General features: G+C 38.7%; 1 protein-coding gene and 1 long non-coding RNA gene across 8 annotated transcripts in view; one reads left to right on the plus strand and one right to left on the minus strand.

The window, feature by feature from the left end:
* NGF (nerve growth factor) overlaps positions 1-18,970 on the minus strand; it is a 29,169-nt gene extending 10,199 nt beyond the window's left edge. For 2 of the 5 annotated variants that reach the window (XM_063356668.1, XM_063356665.1), the window contains exons 1-2: positions 18,713-18,852; positions 13,266-13,389 (exon numbers count right to left, since the gene is read on the minus strand). Coding sequence is in view for 2 of the 5 variants with exons in the window: in XM_063356664.1 (XP_063212734.1) it covers positions 18,713-18,856 (144 nt within the window). In the remaining 3 variants the exon portion in view is untranslated. Of the gene's footprint in view, positions 1-13,265; positions 13,390-18,712 lie in introns of all 5 variants that reach the window. The other 3 variants (XM_063356664.1, XM_063356663.1, XM_063356667.1) reach the window with 2 other exon arrangements.
* LOC134525632 (uncharacterized) overlaps positions 1-20,423 on the plus strand; it is a 141,096-nt gene that overhangs the window by 74,740 nt on the left and 45,933 nt on the right. For all 3 annotated transcript variants that reach the window (XR_010073820.1, XR_010073818.1, XR_010073819.1), the window contains exon 2: positions 4,652-4,835. This is a non-coding gene — a long non-coding RNA (uncharacterized LOC134525632). The remainder of the gene's footprint in view (positions 1-4,651; positions 4,836-20,423) is intronic.

Raw genomic sequence — 20,423 nt, forward strand, 5'->3', positions numbered from 1 at the left:
AAATACCTCCAGTACTGAAATGTTCCTTTGAGTATTTCTAGGGAGAGCAGTAGACTGAGAAAAATGCTGCCCTGCAGCGATGAGCATGCACCATGTCAGCATGATCATCGTGATCACAGGATGTGCAACAGATATCTGCCTTTAGACTTCTGACTCAAGTTTAGTCTAGGCAAGGGTAATAACAAGAATGCTTGATAGCCCATGATGCATCTGTCCATTTTGGGTACTTAAGGGAAAATAGCACTATGAGTCTTGACCTGCAGGGTGGGGATTCACCAAATCAGAAACCAATAAGGCTTTGGAAAACACTCCTTCTTAGGGTTAATTTTATGCTTATTGGGGCATAAGTAACGGGAATGCAGGAACCTAGTTTTATTGCTTCTATCCTCCTGAACCAGTACATAAATATTTCAATTGCTAGTGCCTCTGCAGAGAAGCCCAAAAAGAGGAAAACAAGTCTGTTGCCCATCACCTTCATTGACGCTCCTTTCCCGCTGAGCACAGGGTGCCGAGTGAAGCTGCCTGGTGGGAGAGATCCAGCCTGCAGCAGCAGGTGGGGGTTTCTTACAGAAGGTGATGGAGACTTGTGACACAGGACAGACAGAGCTCAACTTTAAAACGCTCACTTTGTCACTGCTGAGTTGTAGAACATAATCGAGACTTCTGTTTCTAAGGATTTAATGTTAGGCATCATGACACTTTCGCATGTAGAATACGGTCATGGGAATTTAGAATCATCAGTAGTCATCTAAAATGTAGCTTTCTTGGGAAAACAATACATGATCTTCAGGTCACGATGGCCATACGAGTAAAAACTGGCAATGTGGTGCAGCTCTCATTGTGAGGCGTTGTCTGTTAGTACAGTGTTAAACATGCACAGAGCCACTCTGACAGAAAATTTTATCCTATTTAAGATAACAAAGACAAACTGACAGTCATTGAATAAAAGATAAAGAAATTGTCTCTGTCAGGATAAAAACCTTCTTAAATACAGTGAAGGAAGAATAATTCAGTGGTCACTTATCAAAACTAGTGAGAAATCTCTCTGAAAATAAGTAACAGAAAACAGCCTTAGAAGGAGCACGTGAATCTGATTCTCCTGAAGGCAATAGCCTGAATGGCATAAAACTGGTAAAATTAAGTGAGCTAGAAATAAAAATGCTGTCTAGAAATAAATTAATGGAGCATACTACAGTTGTATATCATCCCTACATTAACATCTGTAAAGCAAATCCTAAAATTAATGATTGACATGTGATGATTACTTTGGAACTTCCAATATAGATTTCAAACTGTAAATATATTTTATAGGACTCCAGGGTTTCATAAATCTTCATTGGCACAAAGGAGTGACTAAAGATCTCAGTCACTAACGGAAAGGAAAGCTACTGCAGCATAAATGGGGTAAATCCATCCCGCCCTTATAAAGGTGGATGCCTTTGAGGTCTTTGGAAACAGGCGCCTCCGTCCTGCCCAGCTACCAGCCAGCCCGAAGGGTCGCTGCTCACCCACAGCTCCCGTCCAAACACAAGAAGAGGAGTTGTTCCCTAGCTGCTGCTTAAATCAGTGGGTCCAAAAGAGCTGCCTGAGTGTGTATTTCTCTCCCTCTACACTTTACCCAAGGTTTCCAATACGAAATGATCGGAAATGAAAGAGCTGGAATTTCAGACTTTTTTCAGACTAATTCAAACTGGAATTCATCTAGGAAAAGAAAGTATGAGGGCAATCAGACTACAATGTTACTATCCCATCTTACAGCCAAAAGTAGTTAAGGTGGAAAAATACAATATCTTTAAGGGCCAGTAAACTTTTCCAACTAGTGATCTTATTCTAGCTATTCAGAAGGGAATGTAAATCTTGATTCTTGTCCAAACCGTGATTAATAAGAAGCAGCTGAATCCTAACAACAATGCTAGCATTTAATTTTTATGAAAGCTCATAATTTTAATTTTTGTTACCCTTTCTCACTTTTATACCACTGTACAAAGAAATTGAAGAAAGAAATGAGATTTTTAGCGATTGGATGTGTATTCTAGTGTAATGCATAAAATGTGGTGACTCCATGAGGTAGAAAATAAAAATGATCTGGCATGCCATGATCAGATTGCCAAAGATAGATTCCATCATTTGTAATGTTTCTCTAGATCTTGAATTTGGAAAAGAACATTTTGCGCATCCAGAAATTATAGACGTGATCCTCATGACTTTTAATACTAGGTGCCTGTGTGTTTCAGGCTTTACTGTTTTATTCATTCTTTACATTTAAAAGGAATTTTATCTTCTACAAATCTTCCAGTGCTTTTATAACTATTTTAAAAGCCTCAATGATATTTTAATAGGGCAGGAATTATGAACGTACAAAAGGGAAGCTGAAGTGTGTCTGTACTTGGCAAGCCAAAAGACAGGAAGGATGCAGCAAAGAAGGCTAAAGTTGAGAGAACTTTAAAATGTGTGTTCTACTGAAGCTGAGGATCTGGCTGCACTTGATAAAACATTTTATAGCTGGAGCAGTTCAAAATGACATGTTAGATTTTTTCCCATTAAAATCCCCTTAAGGATATAGACAAAGGATTGCAAAATAAAACTGCCACCTTACCAAGTGGAGATGCTTTTGTGTCCATTCACAGATTTCTGAGATAGTAGAGAAACAGTCAATACTGAAACAGAATATTACTTGGCGTATGTAGGATTTTCCATCTGAAAACCTCAAGTCGTTTTACAAGCACTTAATCAAATGGGCCTCACCAGTAGCTTATGGTCTATCAGTAGAAGTTACTTCTGTAGCAAGTGAAGAACCTGAAGAATAACATAGGATTCTTGCCAAACAACAGCTATGTTCCTTTTCTCCCTTGCCCCCCCCTTCTTTTTTTTTTTTTTTAAATTCCTAGGTTATTCTTCCCTATTTCTAAATCTGTTTTACCTTCATGAGACCTAGGGAATTCAATTACCTTCTTAGTGATTTAATTTCCTCTCTAATGATTTACTTTACATGACAATATGGAAATCGTGACAAGAAGACTCAAATGAGAGCTTTAGAAATTGACTTCCTTATTTTCATTACCGTTGAAAATGGGTTTTGACCCCCCAGCAATCACATTCCTTCTGTGCTTACTGTAACTACATTTAACTCATTTTGTTAAAAGTCCACATAAGATATGTGAATAATACTTTTATGTAACTTAAAATGTTAAGATTTTTCAAAAAATCAGCATGCCCCAAGTTGAATTGAATGTATAAAGAACTAGGAATTGGGCTGTTGCCCATTAGCGGTTTGCCTTCTTTATTCTTTGACACATCCTGTAAATTTGAGAAGTATGTCACTTCTGGATGACTACTGGACATAAGCAATGGAGAGCGGTGAGCTGTGTCCTGCCATCCGTGCGAAGACTTGGGCAGATATTTGTGTATCTTCTCATTGCAAAGCCTGAGCTGCTTCTGAAGATGGCGAAGATGATGTAGTGATGCTCAGACTCTTGTACTCCACCTTGCCTTTCCCATTTAATTTGCATTTGAAACAATTTCCTTACAATTCCTAAGTACTCCATTACAGAGTTGTGAAATATGGTGGGTTTTGCCATCTAAACTAAGCAAATACAGAAACACTGAAAGAGTTATCAGATTGCAGCGTCATCTGTGTAACTGTTGTAAGGTTTTCTGTAAGCACAAGTAGCTCTTACGGGAGAAGTGACAGTCTCCTGACACTTAGGGTAGTTTACCAAGGTAAACATGAGGTTCTTTAAGCCATTTGTTCTAATATTTTGGATCATTTGGACAGATCAGAAAAAGGAAACAAGCAAATAGGATATCATCTTGGAGTTCTAGCACTTCAGAAGCAATGATGCTACATAATTTTCTCTGAAGAAACAGCTGTTTTGTGAACTGTGGCGCTGCTGGAATTTTTACGCATGTGCTTTCATACTTCATATGTTTGTACTCAGTACTTACTTAGGATTAAAGTATGGTTTCTGTGTAAATGTGCTGACATTATGTAAAATGCTCCATACCTGCATTTTTTTCCCCTCTGTGTTTTCTGGTCTGAACTGTTTTCAGCCTAGAAGATTGTCTTGATTAATTGGCAGCAGAGTAAACCAGTGCAACGCTGATCTCCCTAAGTGTTCAGGACGTTTGGGAAACAGATCCTGCTTCTTTGCACTCTTACTTGCTTTATTGTCCTGATTTGTTTGTTGTAGTTTTGTGTGTGCGCATGCCTCAGGTGGTAGAAAAACAAGTGTGTTCTGCTCATTGTTTGTAATCCATGTGAGTACTAGTTCCTTCTCCCTTTACCATAACTCTTTTTTGCACCTTTCTTTATGGAATGCGTGGATTAAATAGCAGTTAGGGGGATGGGGTTACCATCCCCAAGTCCAGCCTGTGACTGCTACTATGACTAAGTGGTACAGCAGCAAACACACGCGATATGCACTTGCACTAAACCATTCCTTCAGGCCCAACCAACCTGTGCATTCCCTGCCTACGCAGAACAGCTGTTCTGTGCAACAGTTGTGCAGATTTGATAATGGTTTGCTGGGTAGCACACTCAAGGACCAAGCAATATGTTCCTGCTGGTAAAATCTCATATTCTCTGGAACTCAGTTCTGCCCATGCTTGTGCCTATGGCTTCTTGACATGCTCTTTTTTGTTTCCTCTCCAGCTCCAGTGCTGTCTGCTCCACATGCCTTCCGACCGTGCCCTCTCCTTTATTTGCAAGTCTCCCTGCATTCTCCTTTCACACACCGAGACCTGCTGCCTGAGTTGCTGCCCTGCCCGATCTTCACCTCAGTGCACGTTGGACCTCTTGTTGTCTTAAGCATCTTGCCTTTTATCTTCTGTGGAAGGTATCTGCTCATTACTGTATTAACCCATTGCACAGTGACTCACACAGTTGCAATGGTAGACAACTGCTGGCAACCATAAGGAGAGGTAGTAACAAAACGTAGTGGATCCTGTACATTAGCACCAAAATATATATTCAGAAAAACTAGTTCAAACTGCATGTGCTTGTACTGAGTAAGTAAGTACAGTGACTTGATTTAGGAGGTTACTTCATTCTTGTGCTCTGAGAATCTCAGCTCTGCTTTAGTTGAGACCCCAACACTAAACCTACGAGTCCAGATAAATACAGTCCAAACTTCTGCACTGTCCAAAGCTCCCAGCATCCTGAGCGTGTCAGGCAGCTGCTGCACAAAAAAATCTGACTAATGCTCCCAGAGAGCAAAGATAGTTTGAACTGGGTCCATATTTCAGCTCTACAGTGTGGGCTTCTGGGCGCAGACCCAGTCAGCAGTGGGTGAGTAGGAGTTTTCTGTCTTTGTATTATGTCAGAGTTTGAGGGGAGGCAGCTGCTGTGAATGTTTTAAGATAGGAGGTTTTTCTTCCCCACCCAGATATTTAAGGTGAAATTTAAATGTGGGAAGGGGTTTGTCTGGATCTGGAATCAGTGGCCTCTGGAGCCTGACGGCTCTGCAACATCCTTAGTTCACACGAAGCTGGAGGGACGATCAGTGTAATATGCAGAGAAGTGAATGATGATACAGAGTGCAAGATGTCCTCCCTTGCTGGGAGTGCGCAGCTGTCTCTGAAATGAATGCCTGTGTCTTTGAACAGTTATCCTGGTCATACGGTTATACTGTGCAAAGGGACGGTTAAACAGAAAAGTGTTTGAAAAGAAAAGATCTGATCCTTTCTTGTACTCTTCACTCCCTCACACATGGGAATCCTTTAAGCAAAGAACAAAGTGCAAAGAAGTTTAAATGAAGTTCAGACTTCATCAACTTCTGCTTAAGAACAGGCAACAGGGTGTTGGACTAACCTGTCAGCTTCAACAATTCTTATAAATCTGCATTTCGCGACACGCTTGCGTTAGGAACATTTGTGGGGTTCTTACATGTTCATTTTCTGTTTTCTGGCATCATCTGGTTGCTGAATGCATTTTTTGCTATAGTCAAAAAATATAATGGGGAAGATGCATCTCTTTCCTTTTAATTGTGCACTTGCAGGTTTCTATCAGTTTTTCTAGAACTCTCTTTGGCCTTATTCTAAGTTTGAATAAATATGAATGCCTAAATTGCAAAGCGATGCTAATCGCTGATGTCATTGCATGTCTTTACACTGTTCACACTTCAGCTTTCTGTGAGGTTCACTGACTTCCCTGGTATGCAGAGTTTGAAATGTGGGGATTCTAACAAAAGTAGGCCAGGATTAGAAGTTTACTGTTACTGTGTTTACCAGCATATTATTTTCCTTGCTGTCTTTTATTACATTAGGTATGAACCTTTTTTCCATTTCTATAGTGAGGACAATCAATAGATTGAACGTGTGAACTCTTGGAACTGGGATGACTAAACTGCTGTAACAATTTTTCTCACCCTACATTCATCAAAACAATCTTGCAGAAGCTGATTAAACAAAAACTTCTTTTAGTACTGTATCCTATACTGTATCCTTATAGATGATACGGGGGAAGGAGCCAGAGTGGGAGGAGGTACTTCTGAAAGTTGTGGAATGGTAACTTGCTGTAGGAATGAGAAGCTACAGAAATAATAGCTTGTAAATAATATTTGAAGGCTACAGCTGGTAAGTGCAATACAGTTTGAAGTTCAGATCACGCTTCTTCCAGTTTAATAAGGGAAAAAATGTTGCAGAGAAATGCACGTGTGTTCCTAGCATGACAGGGTGTGAAGTGCCTTTGGTTGCGTAACTACTGAAAAGGGTGGCAATTCCACAACCTGTACGCTCATCAGCTTGAGGCAGCACTGCAGCTAGCTGTGGTATGCAAACGCTGTTGATACCACTACTACGAAAGGGAGCATGTTATTCAAACCAGTGTGGATAAAGAGTTATGGCCTGCGAGGAAGAGGGCTATCTTTGTGCAAACTTTGATGTTAAAATATTGTGACTTGAACTCACAGATACACTGATTACCCTGCTAAAAGAAGACATGGAATCTCTTCCCAGAATTACAGCATTTTAATTAGAAGTATGTGAGCAAAGTCTTAATCTTGTTAATAGGGATAGACACATGATTCTATGATTCTATAAGGCAGAAACAAAATCCACAGCAACACAGCCTAAACATGAAAATCAATGGCTTGGAGGCTAGTAACAGCAGTGCTAGCTAGAGCAACGAAACTGCTCCCTGTCCCTACCTTTCATACAAGACTAAGCTTGACAGTGAATGAGTTGGAAGAAATACCTCTTCTGTCTTGTAACACACAGCTATTTGAAAATATATAGTGAAGTGTAGGGAAAGGTATTCTAAATTTACAAATCAAATCCACAGACGTGATTATTTTCTTTAAATTTCCTTTTAGCCCTTCTAAATTCTTGTGACATTCAAGGATCAATAAGAATCTCATCTGTAGCTGGTTCTGGCAGATGTTAATCTTTCCCTTGGCTTTGCAGTCTGTTTGAAATAGTACTTGTTTCTTCATGTCAGGCCTCTGGCAATGCTTACTGGAGTTAGGATTACAGTCTCCAGTGAATCCCATTTTTACTGTCATTAACTTTCTAAACTGTTCCCCATAGCTGGCAACCTTTCCATGCTTGGAGACCTACTTAATGGGAAGCTGGGAGAGTGATGGTTTTTGTCTGCCTAGAATCATTGTGCCTTTAATTGATATTTCTTTGACTTTGTCATTAAGCCTGTTTATGTTGTAGGCATGGCAATGATCACGTACTTTGCCTGTACGTTTTCTGCATTTCTGTTGCGATTTACCTATTAATGAAAGAAAAAAAAAGGCTCTGTGTTTACTTAAGATTTTTACAAGTAGCTTTGTTTTTCCCTTCTGTTAACTTTGTTAGTAAATTCGGCAAAGTTTTGGGTTGGAAATGAGCGACATGGTTCATCTGTAGATCCTGTCCTATGTTCTAGCTAAGGAAGTGTCTAAATCTATTTCGCAAAATACAGGTGCTCTGTTTTCAGTAGCTACTTATCTAGATAGCAGTTGATGCTGCTGTCAGAACCCATAAACCCTGGGTTTGTGGTTGATTCCAAATTTGGGACAAATCTTGACCAGAAAGTAACAAGAAAAGAACATATTTTCCCCAAATTACATGGACTTTATAGTGATCAGAAAGTGCTGGGTATAGTATTGCTGTTTGTGTTCAGCAGGCATATTGCTGGGTAACAGACCGAAGGTTACAAGTCACTTTCCTTCTCTTAGAACGTGAGTTGGGGTGACCAAAACTATGTGAGTTACAACATGAGAGTGACAATTATCACTTTAGCAGCTGAGGAAACGAAATACTTGCTTCTTATTAAGAAAAAAGAACGCTGATTGGAGCTGAGTCATCCTGCTCTACTTCAGTGTTGGTATGAATGGCATTCCCTATGGATCGGCCTACACAGAGGGAAATGCCAAACCATAATCAAGACTGAGTGACGGAGTTCAGTCAAATGTTTCAAAATCTCACCCATGAGTTTTAGATAGAAGAAAAAAAAAGTAGTGACATTCTCAGTCAAGCAGTTAATTGCTTCCTGAGAACTTGGATTGTTCTTTGTAATATTTTGAGGATTTTCACTAGGGTTCCCTCCAAGTAGAACTTTATTTCCGTTTTATATGTTTACATTAGGTTACACTGTAATGTACAGATTAACAGACTGAAACACGGCACCTGCCCTCTCTCACGTTCTGAATGATGCTGCAATGTTGCCTTGTTTCTGGGACAGATAATTTGCAGAGCCTCTAAGAATTAAAATAAGTTTTTAGAAGCTTTTAGAAAGATAAATAATACCAACCTCTTGCAGATTTTACTACTAGCAGCAAAAATCACACCTGGGAGGGAAATGGGGTATTTTAGAGTGAAGTTGGTAGGTTTTTCAATTATTATTTTTAGAGAATTAATCCCAGAAGGATATTTTTATGGGTTTTGTTTCTTATATCTAGCAAAAATTGCTTCAAATAGGAGCTGAAGACAGTTGATGTCAAATTTTTTGGAAGAGTTTGTCCAATTGAAAATAACCATGGTTGTTTAAATACTTGCCTGGTTCCTGATGTGCCCCAGGTTGCGTGCAATGATGAAAAATTTATCATCAGCATTATCATCTGTAAATGAATCATCTTTTTTCCTGCACCCACATAGTTGCACAATTTTACTGACTGCTTGCTTTGATGAATATTTGATATTTGTCATGTGAAGCTATTCCATCACATTTGTAATATTGGAAATTCCGAGCACACTTAACCTCTTAATACAATGTCACAGTTAATGTATTCATAATAATTTTGTGACCTGATACAATATGACTCAAGTAGTCTTCTTTAATTACTAATCATATAAAGATAAAAGTTACAACACAGACATCTGGCTGCAAATCACGCACCTGGATTAGGCATTTTCTCATCTGGCTGTACTATACCACGTAGCACAGACTGTGCAAAGCAGGTGGGAGAATCTTAGGTAAGATCTGTTATTACAAAGTAAGCAGTTACTTTTCTTTCTCTTTTTTTTTTTTTTCCCCCAGTGGATCGAGATGATAAATTTATCTCATGCCGATAAGGCTTTACTTAACACAAATGCTGGAAATGGAGGATTCTTCCTTTCCCTTTTTGTTTTATGATTTGTTGAATGATGGCATTGCTGGGAGAAAACTGAAATAAAGCTGAAGGAAATAGGAGAAGGCAGTTAAAGGGTTTTGTCAGAGCTCTTCTTCTGAGTTCAGTTCTCTTTCCTCTTTGTGCCCTACCACGAGTCCATACTGCATTGCTTCTAGAGCAGGTAATTGCTTCTAGAACAGGTGATCGTCTATATGAGTGGGGAAGGCAGAAAGGGATATAAATTCTTATTCCAAATTCACACTAGACCTTTCACTAACAAGTACAACTTTTTACTAACTTATTCAGAGTTTGTAATACTAATGTTTAATTCTGGGTTTCTGTGCTGGGTAACATAAACCAAAAATTGTTTCTTTTTCTGCTGTTATGTTCAGCCCTGCAAAGAACAGTGTCTGTATTTCATAAAGAATCTAGGCACATTTACTCCAATGCTTATATACTGCACCTACAACTTGTGACCAGCTGGGAACCTGCTAGTGATATACATGAGCTATCTGACATGGTTTTGGTCTTCATTTTCTAGTCATTAGTCACAATAGAGGAAGCGTAATAAAATACGTAGTGCTTTCCCCACATAATTATGACTCTAGCTTGTATTTCAGTTTAGTGCAGATTACTCAGCAGTGTGCAGGACAGAATAGAACAACTGCCTGAACAGAATACTTAAAAATTAACATTGTATGTAACCATGTATTTTCTTTGTCTGGATATTTAATATGCACCTTGTCGTATTTATCTTAGTATTATTTGTTACTGCTTTTGTCTGTTGAATCAATTGTCAGGAACAGTCATAACAGTTACAAGAAGGCAATCTTACTCTGAATTGGAAGGAAGGTAGCATGCGGGAGCATATAGTAAAGAGACAAAAGATGACATTTGTAGCCAAACCCCCAAACTGACTAATAAGAGAAAGGATGGGTGGTTTCTTATATGGAAAACCTCATAGGTCGTTCTTTGAGCAGGAAGATGGATCAGATGACCTCCCAAGCTCCCTTCCAATTTGATTTATTCTTGGATTCTACGCTGCTTCTCAGTATTTGAAGGTCGTCTTCCTCTCAGGGACCCCTGTATAGCTGACTTGCTTAACTTGTTCTGTATGCTGTTTTTTAACAAAAAATTATTTATGTTTGTCACTTTGAAGTATTTCCCATGTTGAAAGTCCAGTACAAAGTTTAGTTCTTTTCTAGATGTGTGAAGATGGTAGCAATAATTAAAAAAAAAAAGAAAGGTGTAACTATGCATTTATTTTTCCCCCTACTTAAGAATTCTTAGGAGATCAGAAGCAAACAGAAAAGTATACAAATGTGACATTTTCTGGTGATCAGCAATCTGAACAAACTTGTCAAACATGATGCTCTAGGTGGTGTCCAAAATTCTATTTGTGTTCATAAAGTGCTAACACACAAAAAAAAGACAGAAAGCCGTGGAAAACTTAAGATGTGCTCTACATTATTAATTTTGGATGCAGAATTTCCTCGTCTCTTACTGGTACATAAGGAGGATGTATCCATTGACCACAAAGGACTCTTAAGAGATTTAACAACATCACTCTCCAGAAGGGCGCCCAGTAGAAGATGGAAGTGAAATAAGCCTATACTTGGGTTACTGAAGTTATAACCAAGCAAACCTATGGAAGCTTGATATATTAGTACAAAAAAGAATACAGTCAGTGGTTACTTGGGAATCCATTGCCTTTCTAGAGAATATGAAAATCACTCAAATGTAATGACATGTAGCTACACAAAGTAATACGATCCCTATATCCACGTGCATATTTAGTTCCTAAGAATTAATATGTTAATGTAATTTAAATCCCCCTAAGATTACATGCGTGTGTATTTGTCTCACAGGTTATAGGCACTTCACACTCATAGTGTACTTGATTCCTTGAGACCTGTACAGGTAAACAGCGGTAAAATTTGAATGGAGTATGAGATTCTACTAAATGTGAATTATTAGAAAGCATTTCTTTTCTTTGTTTCTAATGTAATAAAACCTTAGGAATAAATGGACACAAATTTAAACACAGAAGCAGCATGATATGGCATGCAATGTAAATTAGCATACTTCTCTTAGCAAGTGCCCTATAGAACACATTGTTCGTGGGTATCTTAGTTTTTAAATGCCCGATTTTCAGTTCCTAGGATCAAATTTCCAAAGCTGTTGTGCTCCCAAACCCCATATTGATTTTCAGATGCTGCTGAACCTGCTAAGTGGGTCCTAAATATGACACACAAATACAACGCAACTGGCGTTAATAGCTGCTTTTGAAAAAAAATTGCCCTTTCTTTTGTAGATCATCCTGCCCAGAAGCACATTGTCCTATACAGTCCCTCTGAACAGCAGCTGCCAGCAGACTGTCCATCAATTGCAATTAGAAAATTCGGTTCATACTTCTAAATGAGATGAAAAATTTCTGCATCTTCAGAGATGGCTATTCTGTGCCCCCTTGCCCATTATTAATGAGGGAGAATGCCATTGTTGAAAGGCTGCTGTGTGGAAGCATTATTTTCAGTCTGAAATATGAAAGCACCAGAAAATTAAGGGTATGGACAGCTGCAGTGACAAGAGACATTTACGCTTGCACCGCTTGACAGTAAATTCTTGCCTGCTGACCCACTGCTGACATGCCCTGCTGACCCTCCCTAAAGGCCACAGCGTAATAATGTTCGTGATTACTGACAGTACAGTTCCAAAGTAGGGCTGAATTTATAGTTCTGTTCATCAGAATTGTGAGTTCTTGAAATGTGTTAAGCAAAGAATAGTTCAAATGAGCGATTTCTATGGTTGTAGTAATGCATGTGCCCTAAACACCTTGCTGGTCTGAGGCTGGTACGTAGAGCGTCTCAAAAGGATCACGAAATAATGGGCAGGAAATGATGCATTTTGGAAAATGCAGGCTGTGTCATTCACCACAGGGCAAAAATCTCTCTGTGAACAAGCACAGGTCTTTTTTCATACCTGAGTCATCCAGCACATAAAGCCATAAAAAAAAAAAAAAAAAAAAAAAAAAAGAGATATATTTCAAAATAGAAAAACACATATTCTGTGAGCCAGAACTGTTAAACATGTCACAATCCAAGTAATACACAGCAATGCGGTCCTTGGCAAATTTCCATCACAAAAATTTCTGAAGAGTTATTTATTTTTTTTAAGAGCCTGGATCGCATATGGTTGTATAAAGAACAAAATAAAGACAATCAAAGTAAATCAGTGAACCAGACCACAAAAAAATCCATGTCACCTTTATACGTATACAATACAGAGGGAAAAATATGAAACGGTAAGAATAGGAAAAAATCAAAATAGTAATTTTTAGAATAGCAAAGCCATACTTAGTAAATAGAAAGTTGTCAAAGAAATAATCTGCTTCCCAGCAGTATTTATACTGAGCTCATTTACTCGTTGTACATCAGAACTGGCAGAAAGAGTCTAACCTTTTATTATATTCCTGAGCAGTTAACATCTAACTGACCTAAATCAATTTGTTGGATACTCTTTAATGCAGCAACATTTCTCACAAATATGGCAGTTCAAAATAAATGATCAGCCCTGAGTGTAAGAAGCAGATTAATTTTATTGGTTATTCATTCATTTCATTAATTTTATTCCTGGAAGGAGATTCATATTTGCACAACATAAATGATCATTATGATGTTGTCAAAAATATGTAAAGCAAGGCCCAAAACAAAGTCAAAGAAAGTGTCTTACCTTCTGTTTGATTTTTTCTGTCTTTGTGCTTCAGTCTTTTTCCACTGAAGTCAATGGGAGTTTTGATACATAACAAGTCAATGGGAGCAGAATCTGGTCTTTGATTAGCACATTGTTACGGACCCTATGGGAACAGGAAATTTGATTTTGGAGCCAGGAACATAAATTGGGGAAATATTTTTTTCTTTTAATCAGTTTAATGGTCTGTATTCAATGTTCAGTTTTAGAAAATCCCTGAACAAAACAAGTCTTGAACTACATCAGGTGGTCTGGTTACTGCAGGTATGATTTCTGACAGTGATCAGAGTTGTGTTCAGAAAGTATTTGTAGGGATTGTCAGACTGAGGGAAGACTGCATTAGAGTTTGGGTTTTAAAGTTCAGGCCAGGCAATTCCTCAGGGTTTTTGCTATGCGTTGTCACCATCTCACAGTTTCTTCCAGGGAATACCACTATGAAATGTGGAAGCCATGTTCATGCGATAAAACTGATCCCAGCAACGGAGAATGTGAGTCTGATAGATATTGATTTGGGTCATCTGATAGCGTCAACTACTATGCCATAAAATCTCAAAGCATTGTTGTAAATGCAAGAACCTAGGACAGAAGGAAGAAGGGCTCTTTACTGGGAAATAAATGTTGCCTCCAAGATAAGGAAAAGTCAGAGGTGTTTCATTCATTCAACAATGGCACAGGAAATTCAAGTGATGCTACAGAAGCCTGGCAGTTAAGCCATCAAGCATGTTATTTAATACTACTTCATGCAGTCATTTTAATTTTGGATTTAGATAATATGCCAGAGGAGTCTCGTTCATATATATATATACACACATATATATGTATGTATGTATGTAGGGCCTGATTTCTCCATGCATACAACAATTTTCATCTAAATATCTGTATGCAGGCTCAAAATACTAAGCAGTGCTTTTCATATTTTCTCCTGCTGTACAGTAATGGTGTAACCAAAATGTCTTTCACATGAATATAGTCACACAGACGTAATGTCTGAAGGTAGTAAAGTACAGTATCTTTCTGTCTCTCCTCCTAAATACATGAAAAGAACTGTGCAGTGTGGTGTCCTTGACCCGAGGATTTTGGAGCTAATGCCTTCAAGAGGCGTGCTGACTAGTGAATTGCTGTAGCCAACTCTGTACATCTTTGGTGACTTCCCAACTCTCTTCGCAACATCTTCATTTGTGTATCCATTACATTTGATTTCGTCCCTTCTCCTGTGTCCCCATAATTGTTTACAAGTGCCAGGCGTTAATGTTCCACTACATCATAACTCATTTCCAAGTACTTAATAATCTCAGAGAAGCAAAATTTGTGGGCACAAAATACCACTTTTACGCAAAGGAAGTTCTGTATAATTGTAGTGTTTCTTTATGCATGCTACAGGCTGAAAAACACATTTAACGCATCAGCAGCAAGTCACCTACACTTGGGGATAGGTTAGCAAAGTCAGGTTGACGTCTCACATCTCTGTCTTTCAACCTTGGAATACGCCAGCGGTTTTTGGCATTCAGGTTTCACTGTTTGCATTGCTGTTCTCTGGACTGCTGCATTTTGCCGGTTGATGCAGTTCTCAGAGGGAAAGGTATATTGTCAGTGTAATTAATGATCTAGTATTTCCACACTAGTTTTTACTTAGATGTTTCTGAAATATTTTTAGTGAAAGCAGGTAGAAAAGATTTGAGTTCAATAATGAGTTTCAAATAAAATGTCAGATCCACAAATAAACAGGCCACGGGCCGTGTGAGATAAAATTGTATTTTCCCATTCGCAGTAGATTTCAGTGAATTTCACAAGATCAACCAGTTACGTACTTTCACAGGCCTTTCTTTAGTATCTTAGTCATAATCTATTTAGACATTGGTTTGCCTGAATAGCTGTACATATCAGCATTAATGGCCTTCTCTAGTGGAAACTTACATGAACACGACTACACCTAGTTCTTGAACAAAAATAAAACTAAAGAAGGCTATCTTTACATTTTCATTTTGCCACAATCACCATTTTTTGCATCAGTGAACCAGCAGCCCATAGTAAATATTACATAGCTTTCTTCTTGCTAGGACCGGTCAAGTATTTGACAGGCTAAAACACTGAGAAGGCTGGGGTGTCTGTACTAGAAGAGAAGTTCACCCAGGTCAGTATTCTGTCTCCTGCAGTTTAGGGAGTGATGTATGAATAGGGCAGCCCTACAGTGATCTTCTCTTTGGTGTACTCTCCCAGTCAGGAGGCATTTTTGAATCACAGATTTCCTGAACCACAGGTAGTCTCTTTGCTTTTAGTATGTTTGATGACTCTCTGAACCCCTGCGAACTACAGTGTCCTGTGGAAAGGATTTCCATAGCTCAGTTATGCATGGAGAGAGGAACCATCTTCTTTTGTTTGCCTTCAGCCTGCCACCTGCTAGTTTTATTTCCCGCTCCTCGATTTTTGAACTGTGAGGCATACAACAGCCAATTCCTTTTAAACATTTTAAGGACAGTCATGACTATATCTTCGTTATACCCCTTCTTAGCCATGTCTTTTCCAGACTTAGAAATCATGATCTGATCTATGTAGTTTCTCTAAATATGGAAAATGTTCCAGGCCTCTCATCATCCCATACCTTTTCTTGTTTTACTTTATTCTTTTCCTGAGATGTAAATGATGTAAATCAATATTCAGGATGTGGGGATAGTATAGGTTTATATCGAGGGTCTGAGATTTTCTCTCCAGTATTAGTGGCACGGGGCAGATAAGAGTGCACATAATTCACAGTAATAGATACTACGATATCTTGGCAACAGCAAAAATGATCTTGTTTTTCTTGGCCACATGATTTTTGGTATAAATACACACACACACACAAATATTTAATGAATTCAGCAGAGCTGCACAAAGGGCATTGTGTCAGGAGAACAAGCCACACGCATCCCATAGGACATCTATCCCGCAGCGGGAGACGCTTCTGTCGTAGAAATGCTCGTAAATACATTGGCCTCTGTGACTGGGTTCAAGTCAAATTCAGAACAGGGAGAATTTCCTCCTTACTGTGAAAGAAATGCAGTTGTAGCAGCATTGTTACATGTGCCTTTCACTTTCTTTACCATGAGGCAGGGTCCGTGGGAAGAGGTGTGATCTTACATTTCGCTAATTGTATCAGCTGATCTAATAAATGTTTTAGTTCATGGTTCGCTTTCTGAAGAAGCCCTTAAAACTTCCTTTCATGAGAGGGCGGTTGCCAGCAGAGGTCACCATTGCCGGTTTGAAAGGAGTTGAGTTTCCCTGGCTTTTATTGGACTGAGATTTGAAGGATAGACAAATATTTCTAAACCCACCAATCCAGCATTGATTTTTGGTGTTAAAATATTGAATCTTTTGGAGTGAAAGCATTAATTTTATGAACGCTTTATTTTTTATCAGTAGAGTTTGTTATTAAAATATAGGCTAAAAAATGGCAGAATTATGTTAAGTTTTTAAAATTACCAATATTTTTTCCACATGCCTTTAATTTAATTCAGTTAATACTAACTAATTTGTATTCCATATTCTGTTAGTCCTAAAAGCATTTTGAAAGGCAACAGAAAACGAATTAATAGAATTTGCATTTAAAGGAACGCTTTTACATGGCCAAATCCATGGAGAGCAGTAGGAGAATTTAGGGGACTTATTCTATTGATTCAAATAATCTAGTTTTTAAATATGTTCTATCTAACCCTCATTCTAGGTATCCCATTAAAGAAGGACATTTTACACTTGAAAATGCTAATCTGAATATGTATTTTAGGTATTTTTCTGACTTGATTTTTTAAATTTGACAGTGATTGCGTAGACTGCCTAGTTATCCTATGTAACAATTGTTTACTTAGGATGTGGGTTAGAATGATCTTTTGTGCTCATTGTAATTCTCCACTGAACTTAAATGAAGACATCTGAAAAGGTAATTTAAGCTTTTGATTGAGAAAATAGACACTGCTTAGCTAAGAGGACGAGAAAAAGAAAGCCACAGTTAATTTCTTTACTACTTTATTGTGAGACTGACAGATCCCTTTAGGGTGAGTGCCTGGGATTGACTGAGATGTGAAATCACTATTAGTCTATTGCACAGATTCATCAGGAGGGCTCCTCTCCAGACCTTGCTGGGATTTTAGAAAATGATTTTTATGTATATATATGAATATATTTAAAGGCCAAATCTTTCTTATCATACTCATGTGAACACTCCCATTTATTTGGTTCTTCATTCCATCACTGTAACCTCTTAGTGAAAGTGTAGAAAACATTGTAACCTTCCGAGTTTCAGGCAAATGTCTGAAATGGTTGTTGTCAGGGTTATTTCAAAAAGCCTGTTATTCCATAATATCTGAAACAGCTCAGAAGTGCAAAGAGTAGGAACGTACAGGCAAGTTAACTCCCTTTCTATCTTTTTGCAGATAATTGTCGCATTTTATTTTGGCTTAGCAAAAAAGTGCCAAAAAGACTTTATTGTGATACTCTAATGCATGAAAACATCCATAAATCATGTCTCACAGTTACAATGCAACTTCGAAGTTGTCACAACTTGGAAAAACCAGCCTGACAAGCATGCTCACTTTTGCTGTTTTTCTAAAACTTCTTGAGCATATAAGGAGAGTTTAAAGTGAAGAAAGGAACTGAAGCACAAACACTTTTTGTTCTCAGCACACAAATTCCTTCTGTCTCCCTGACTGGGATCCCCGTTTTTGTTTCTGACTCATGTATCAGGTAAAACAGTGTTAGCACCAGGTATAAATCAACAAACGTTGTCCGTTCCATCCTGTCACTAACAGGGAGGCAGGAGGGCATTTGTGAGCTCTTCCAAGTGGACATCCTAGAGGAAACACAGTCTCTAGTGACCTGCTGCTCTGCCTATAGCTAAAAGGTTTCTGCCTTGGGCCGATAATTCTTTGATTTACCTGTTTATTCATATTAGTAAAGAAAGAAAGGAGTTCTTATCTAGAATAGAATTATCATAGAAAAAAAAAAGGAAAGTGTTAAGTAAGCCTTAATATTTAGAACAAAGACAGCAAAGAATTCTCATATAGGTGTAACTGCTGTACGATGCAAATAAAACTTCTCATAATAATAAAAAGTTATCATATAGCTGGATAAAAAGAATGAGAAGAATAGTTATGTTTCTTTAAGATTAAGCTGTTCTTACTAAAGATGTTTTTAAAGCTTTAAGCTTAAACACAGATGCTTTAGGAACACCTTCCAGATGTGTGTGCAGTTTAACCTGCATTAGTAGATGCAATTTTCAGTTTCACTAGACCATGCTTTTCTTGCAAATGCTGTTTTTAAGCAACGAGCGCTCAAGAGAGTGAAAATCACTGTACAGCAAAAACACATTAGCTAATTTTGAAGATACCAAACTTCACAACTGGTGCAGCAGCCGCATTACTTGCTTTGCGAAAACTGACTGTTGCGCGGTCACTCACCTCAGAGCAGTGCCGCTGGGTGCCGGGGGTACAGGGAATCCCGAGGGTTGTCCAGGCTGTTCTGTAGGCTCTGGCACCCCAGTCCGTGGACACTTTCCCAAGCCAGAAGAGCCATTCACATTCCCTCTGCCTTTCCAGCCTCATTCACTGCTCTCGGGGCTCTGCTGCCTGCACTGACTCACAGAAATTAAGCTCCCTCTGGGTCCTAGTGCTGTAAACGTGTGGGAGCTGCGCGGACTCGCAGGAATTCGGCCTTTGGCTCGGTGCCTAGCCCATGCAGTGATGCACAGATGTGCAGTGAAAGTTTCGAAGTGTGCACTGGTTGTATGACTGTGCAAACATAACACTGAGAAAACCCTCCGACTTCCTGGTTCCACTGTCAAGAACTGAAACCCTCTTTAAGGGACGTTTTGTCTTCAGCCTCTCTGCTTTGCATCTTAATCCTTGCACTCAATTTAAAGATGAGAGCTCACAGAAAGAAACTCCGAGCTCCCTGATGAACGGCTACTTTTGAAAATCATCTCTAGAGCCCTTTACTCGTGTCATGAGTCTATAAACAAACCTACGGGAACACCAATAGTTAACTGGTGATGCAGTGGACTGGGTTCCCTGCAAAAATTTTGCAGTCCCGGTTATCAGGTGTCTTTAACAGGGGTCAGCCAAACACTGATGTAGAGTAGCAAAGAATTATTTTACCCTGACTTGGAGCAGAGGAAAAGATTATATAAGAACCCTTCCAGCCTTGATATTCTGTGTTTAACATGCTTACCTTAAGCAACAAAGAGACATGGAAATGTTTTCCATTATGCTTGTGGAGGAGGATTAAGTACTTTACGAGGAAACAACAGTGTGTTTTAAGCAATGATAAATATAGGAAAGAAATGCAAAAGTGAAAAATTTCATAAGGTGAAAAAAAGCAGTAAGTTGGCTAAAAACTCTGCTCAAAAGTACATGGCTAACTATGTAGAGGATTATGAAGCAGCCCCTTAGAATTTCACAGTTCTTATTCTGGCATAATGTAACCTTTGTGATTACACAGACACAAGGAAAAAATGTAAATCGTCCTCCATTGAAAAGCAGACTACTGTATTTTATCTTTGTGGAAATTATTGAACATTTTTTGATTCCATCCAGAAGAGGGCAGCCATATGGAGAGACTTGTCCTTAGAATCCTTTGGGGAGGGGAAGGATGTGTGGAAGGTACTGCGGAAAGGCATAGAGCAAGAAGGCAAAGTAGCTTTGAAATTACATTTCTTATTTGCCACATGGATATGCTGCTTTCTGAACCTGAAGCAAGTGTATCTTCATATTTCATTAAAACTAGTAGATAAACCTTAAATTTCTTCCCCACAGTGCCAAAGATAACCGCGGCGTCAGTGCTAGACTGTTTCTTGGAGGTGGTGTGCATTTAAAATGGACTGAAATATCCTTAAGGAAATTGCAGCACAAATTCTTGATGCAAGTACTAAAATTACCTTCCCAATTTGCCAGGATTACGCAGATTGCTTTGTTTTTCTAAAAGAAAAATGCTTTCCGTACATGATAGCAGTCACAGGCCAAAATGTGATGTCTTCATTTACACAGCCATCCATCAGAGTTTCTGAAAGTTTTGCCTGTAAAACTTGACCTCGGGATTTGGCCTTAGCTTCACATTTCATTGCAGAAATGCCAGGCTATTCTTGTGTTGAGCATTTGTCTCGCTTCATTAGAA

This window comes from Chroicocephalus ridibundus, chromosome 20 (assembly GCF_963924245.1).
Source record: "Chroicocephalus ridibundus chromosome 20, bChrRid1.1, whole genome shotgun sequence".
NCBI classification, from domain to species: domain Eukaryota; kingdom Metazoa; phylum Chordata; class Aves; order Charadriiformes; family Laridae; genus Chroicocephalus; species Chroicocephalus ridibundus.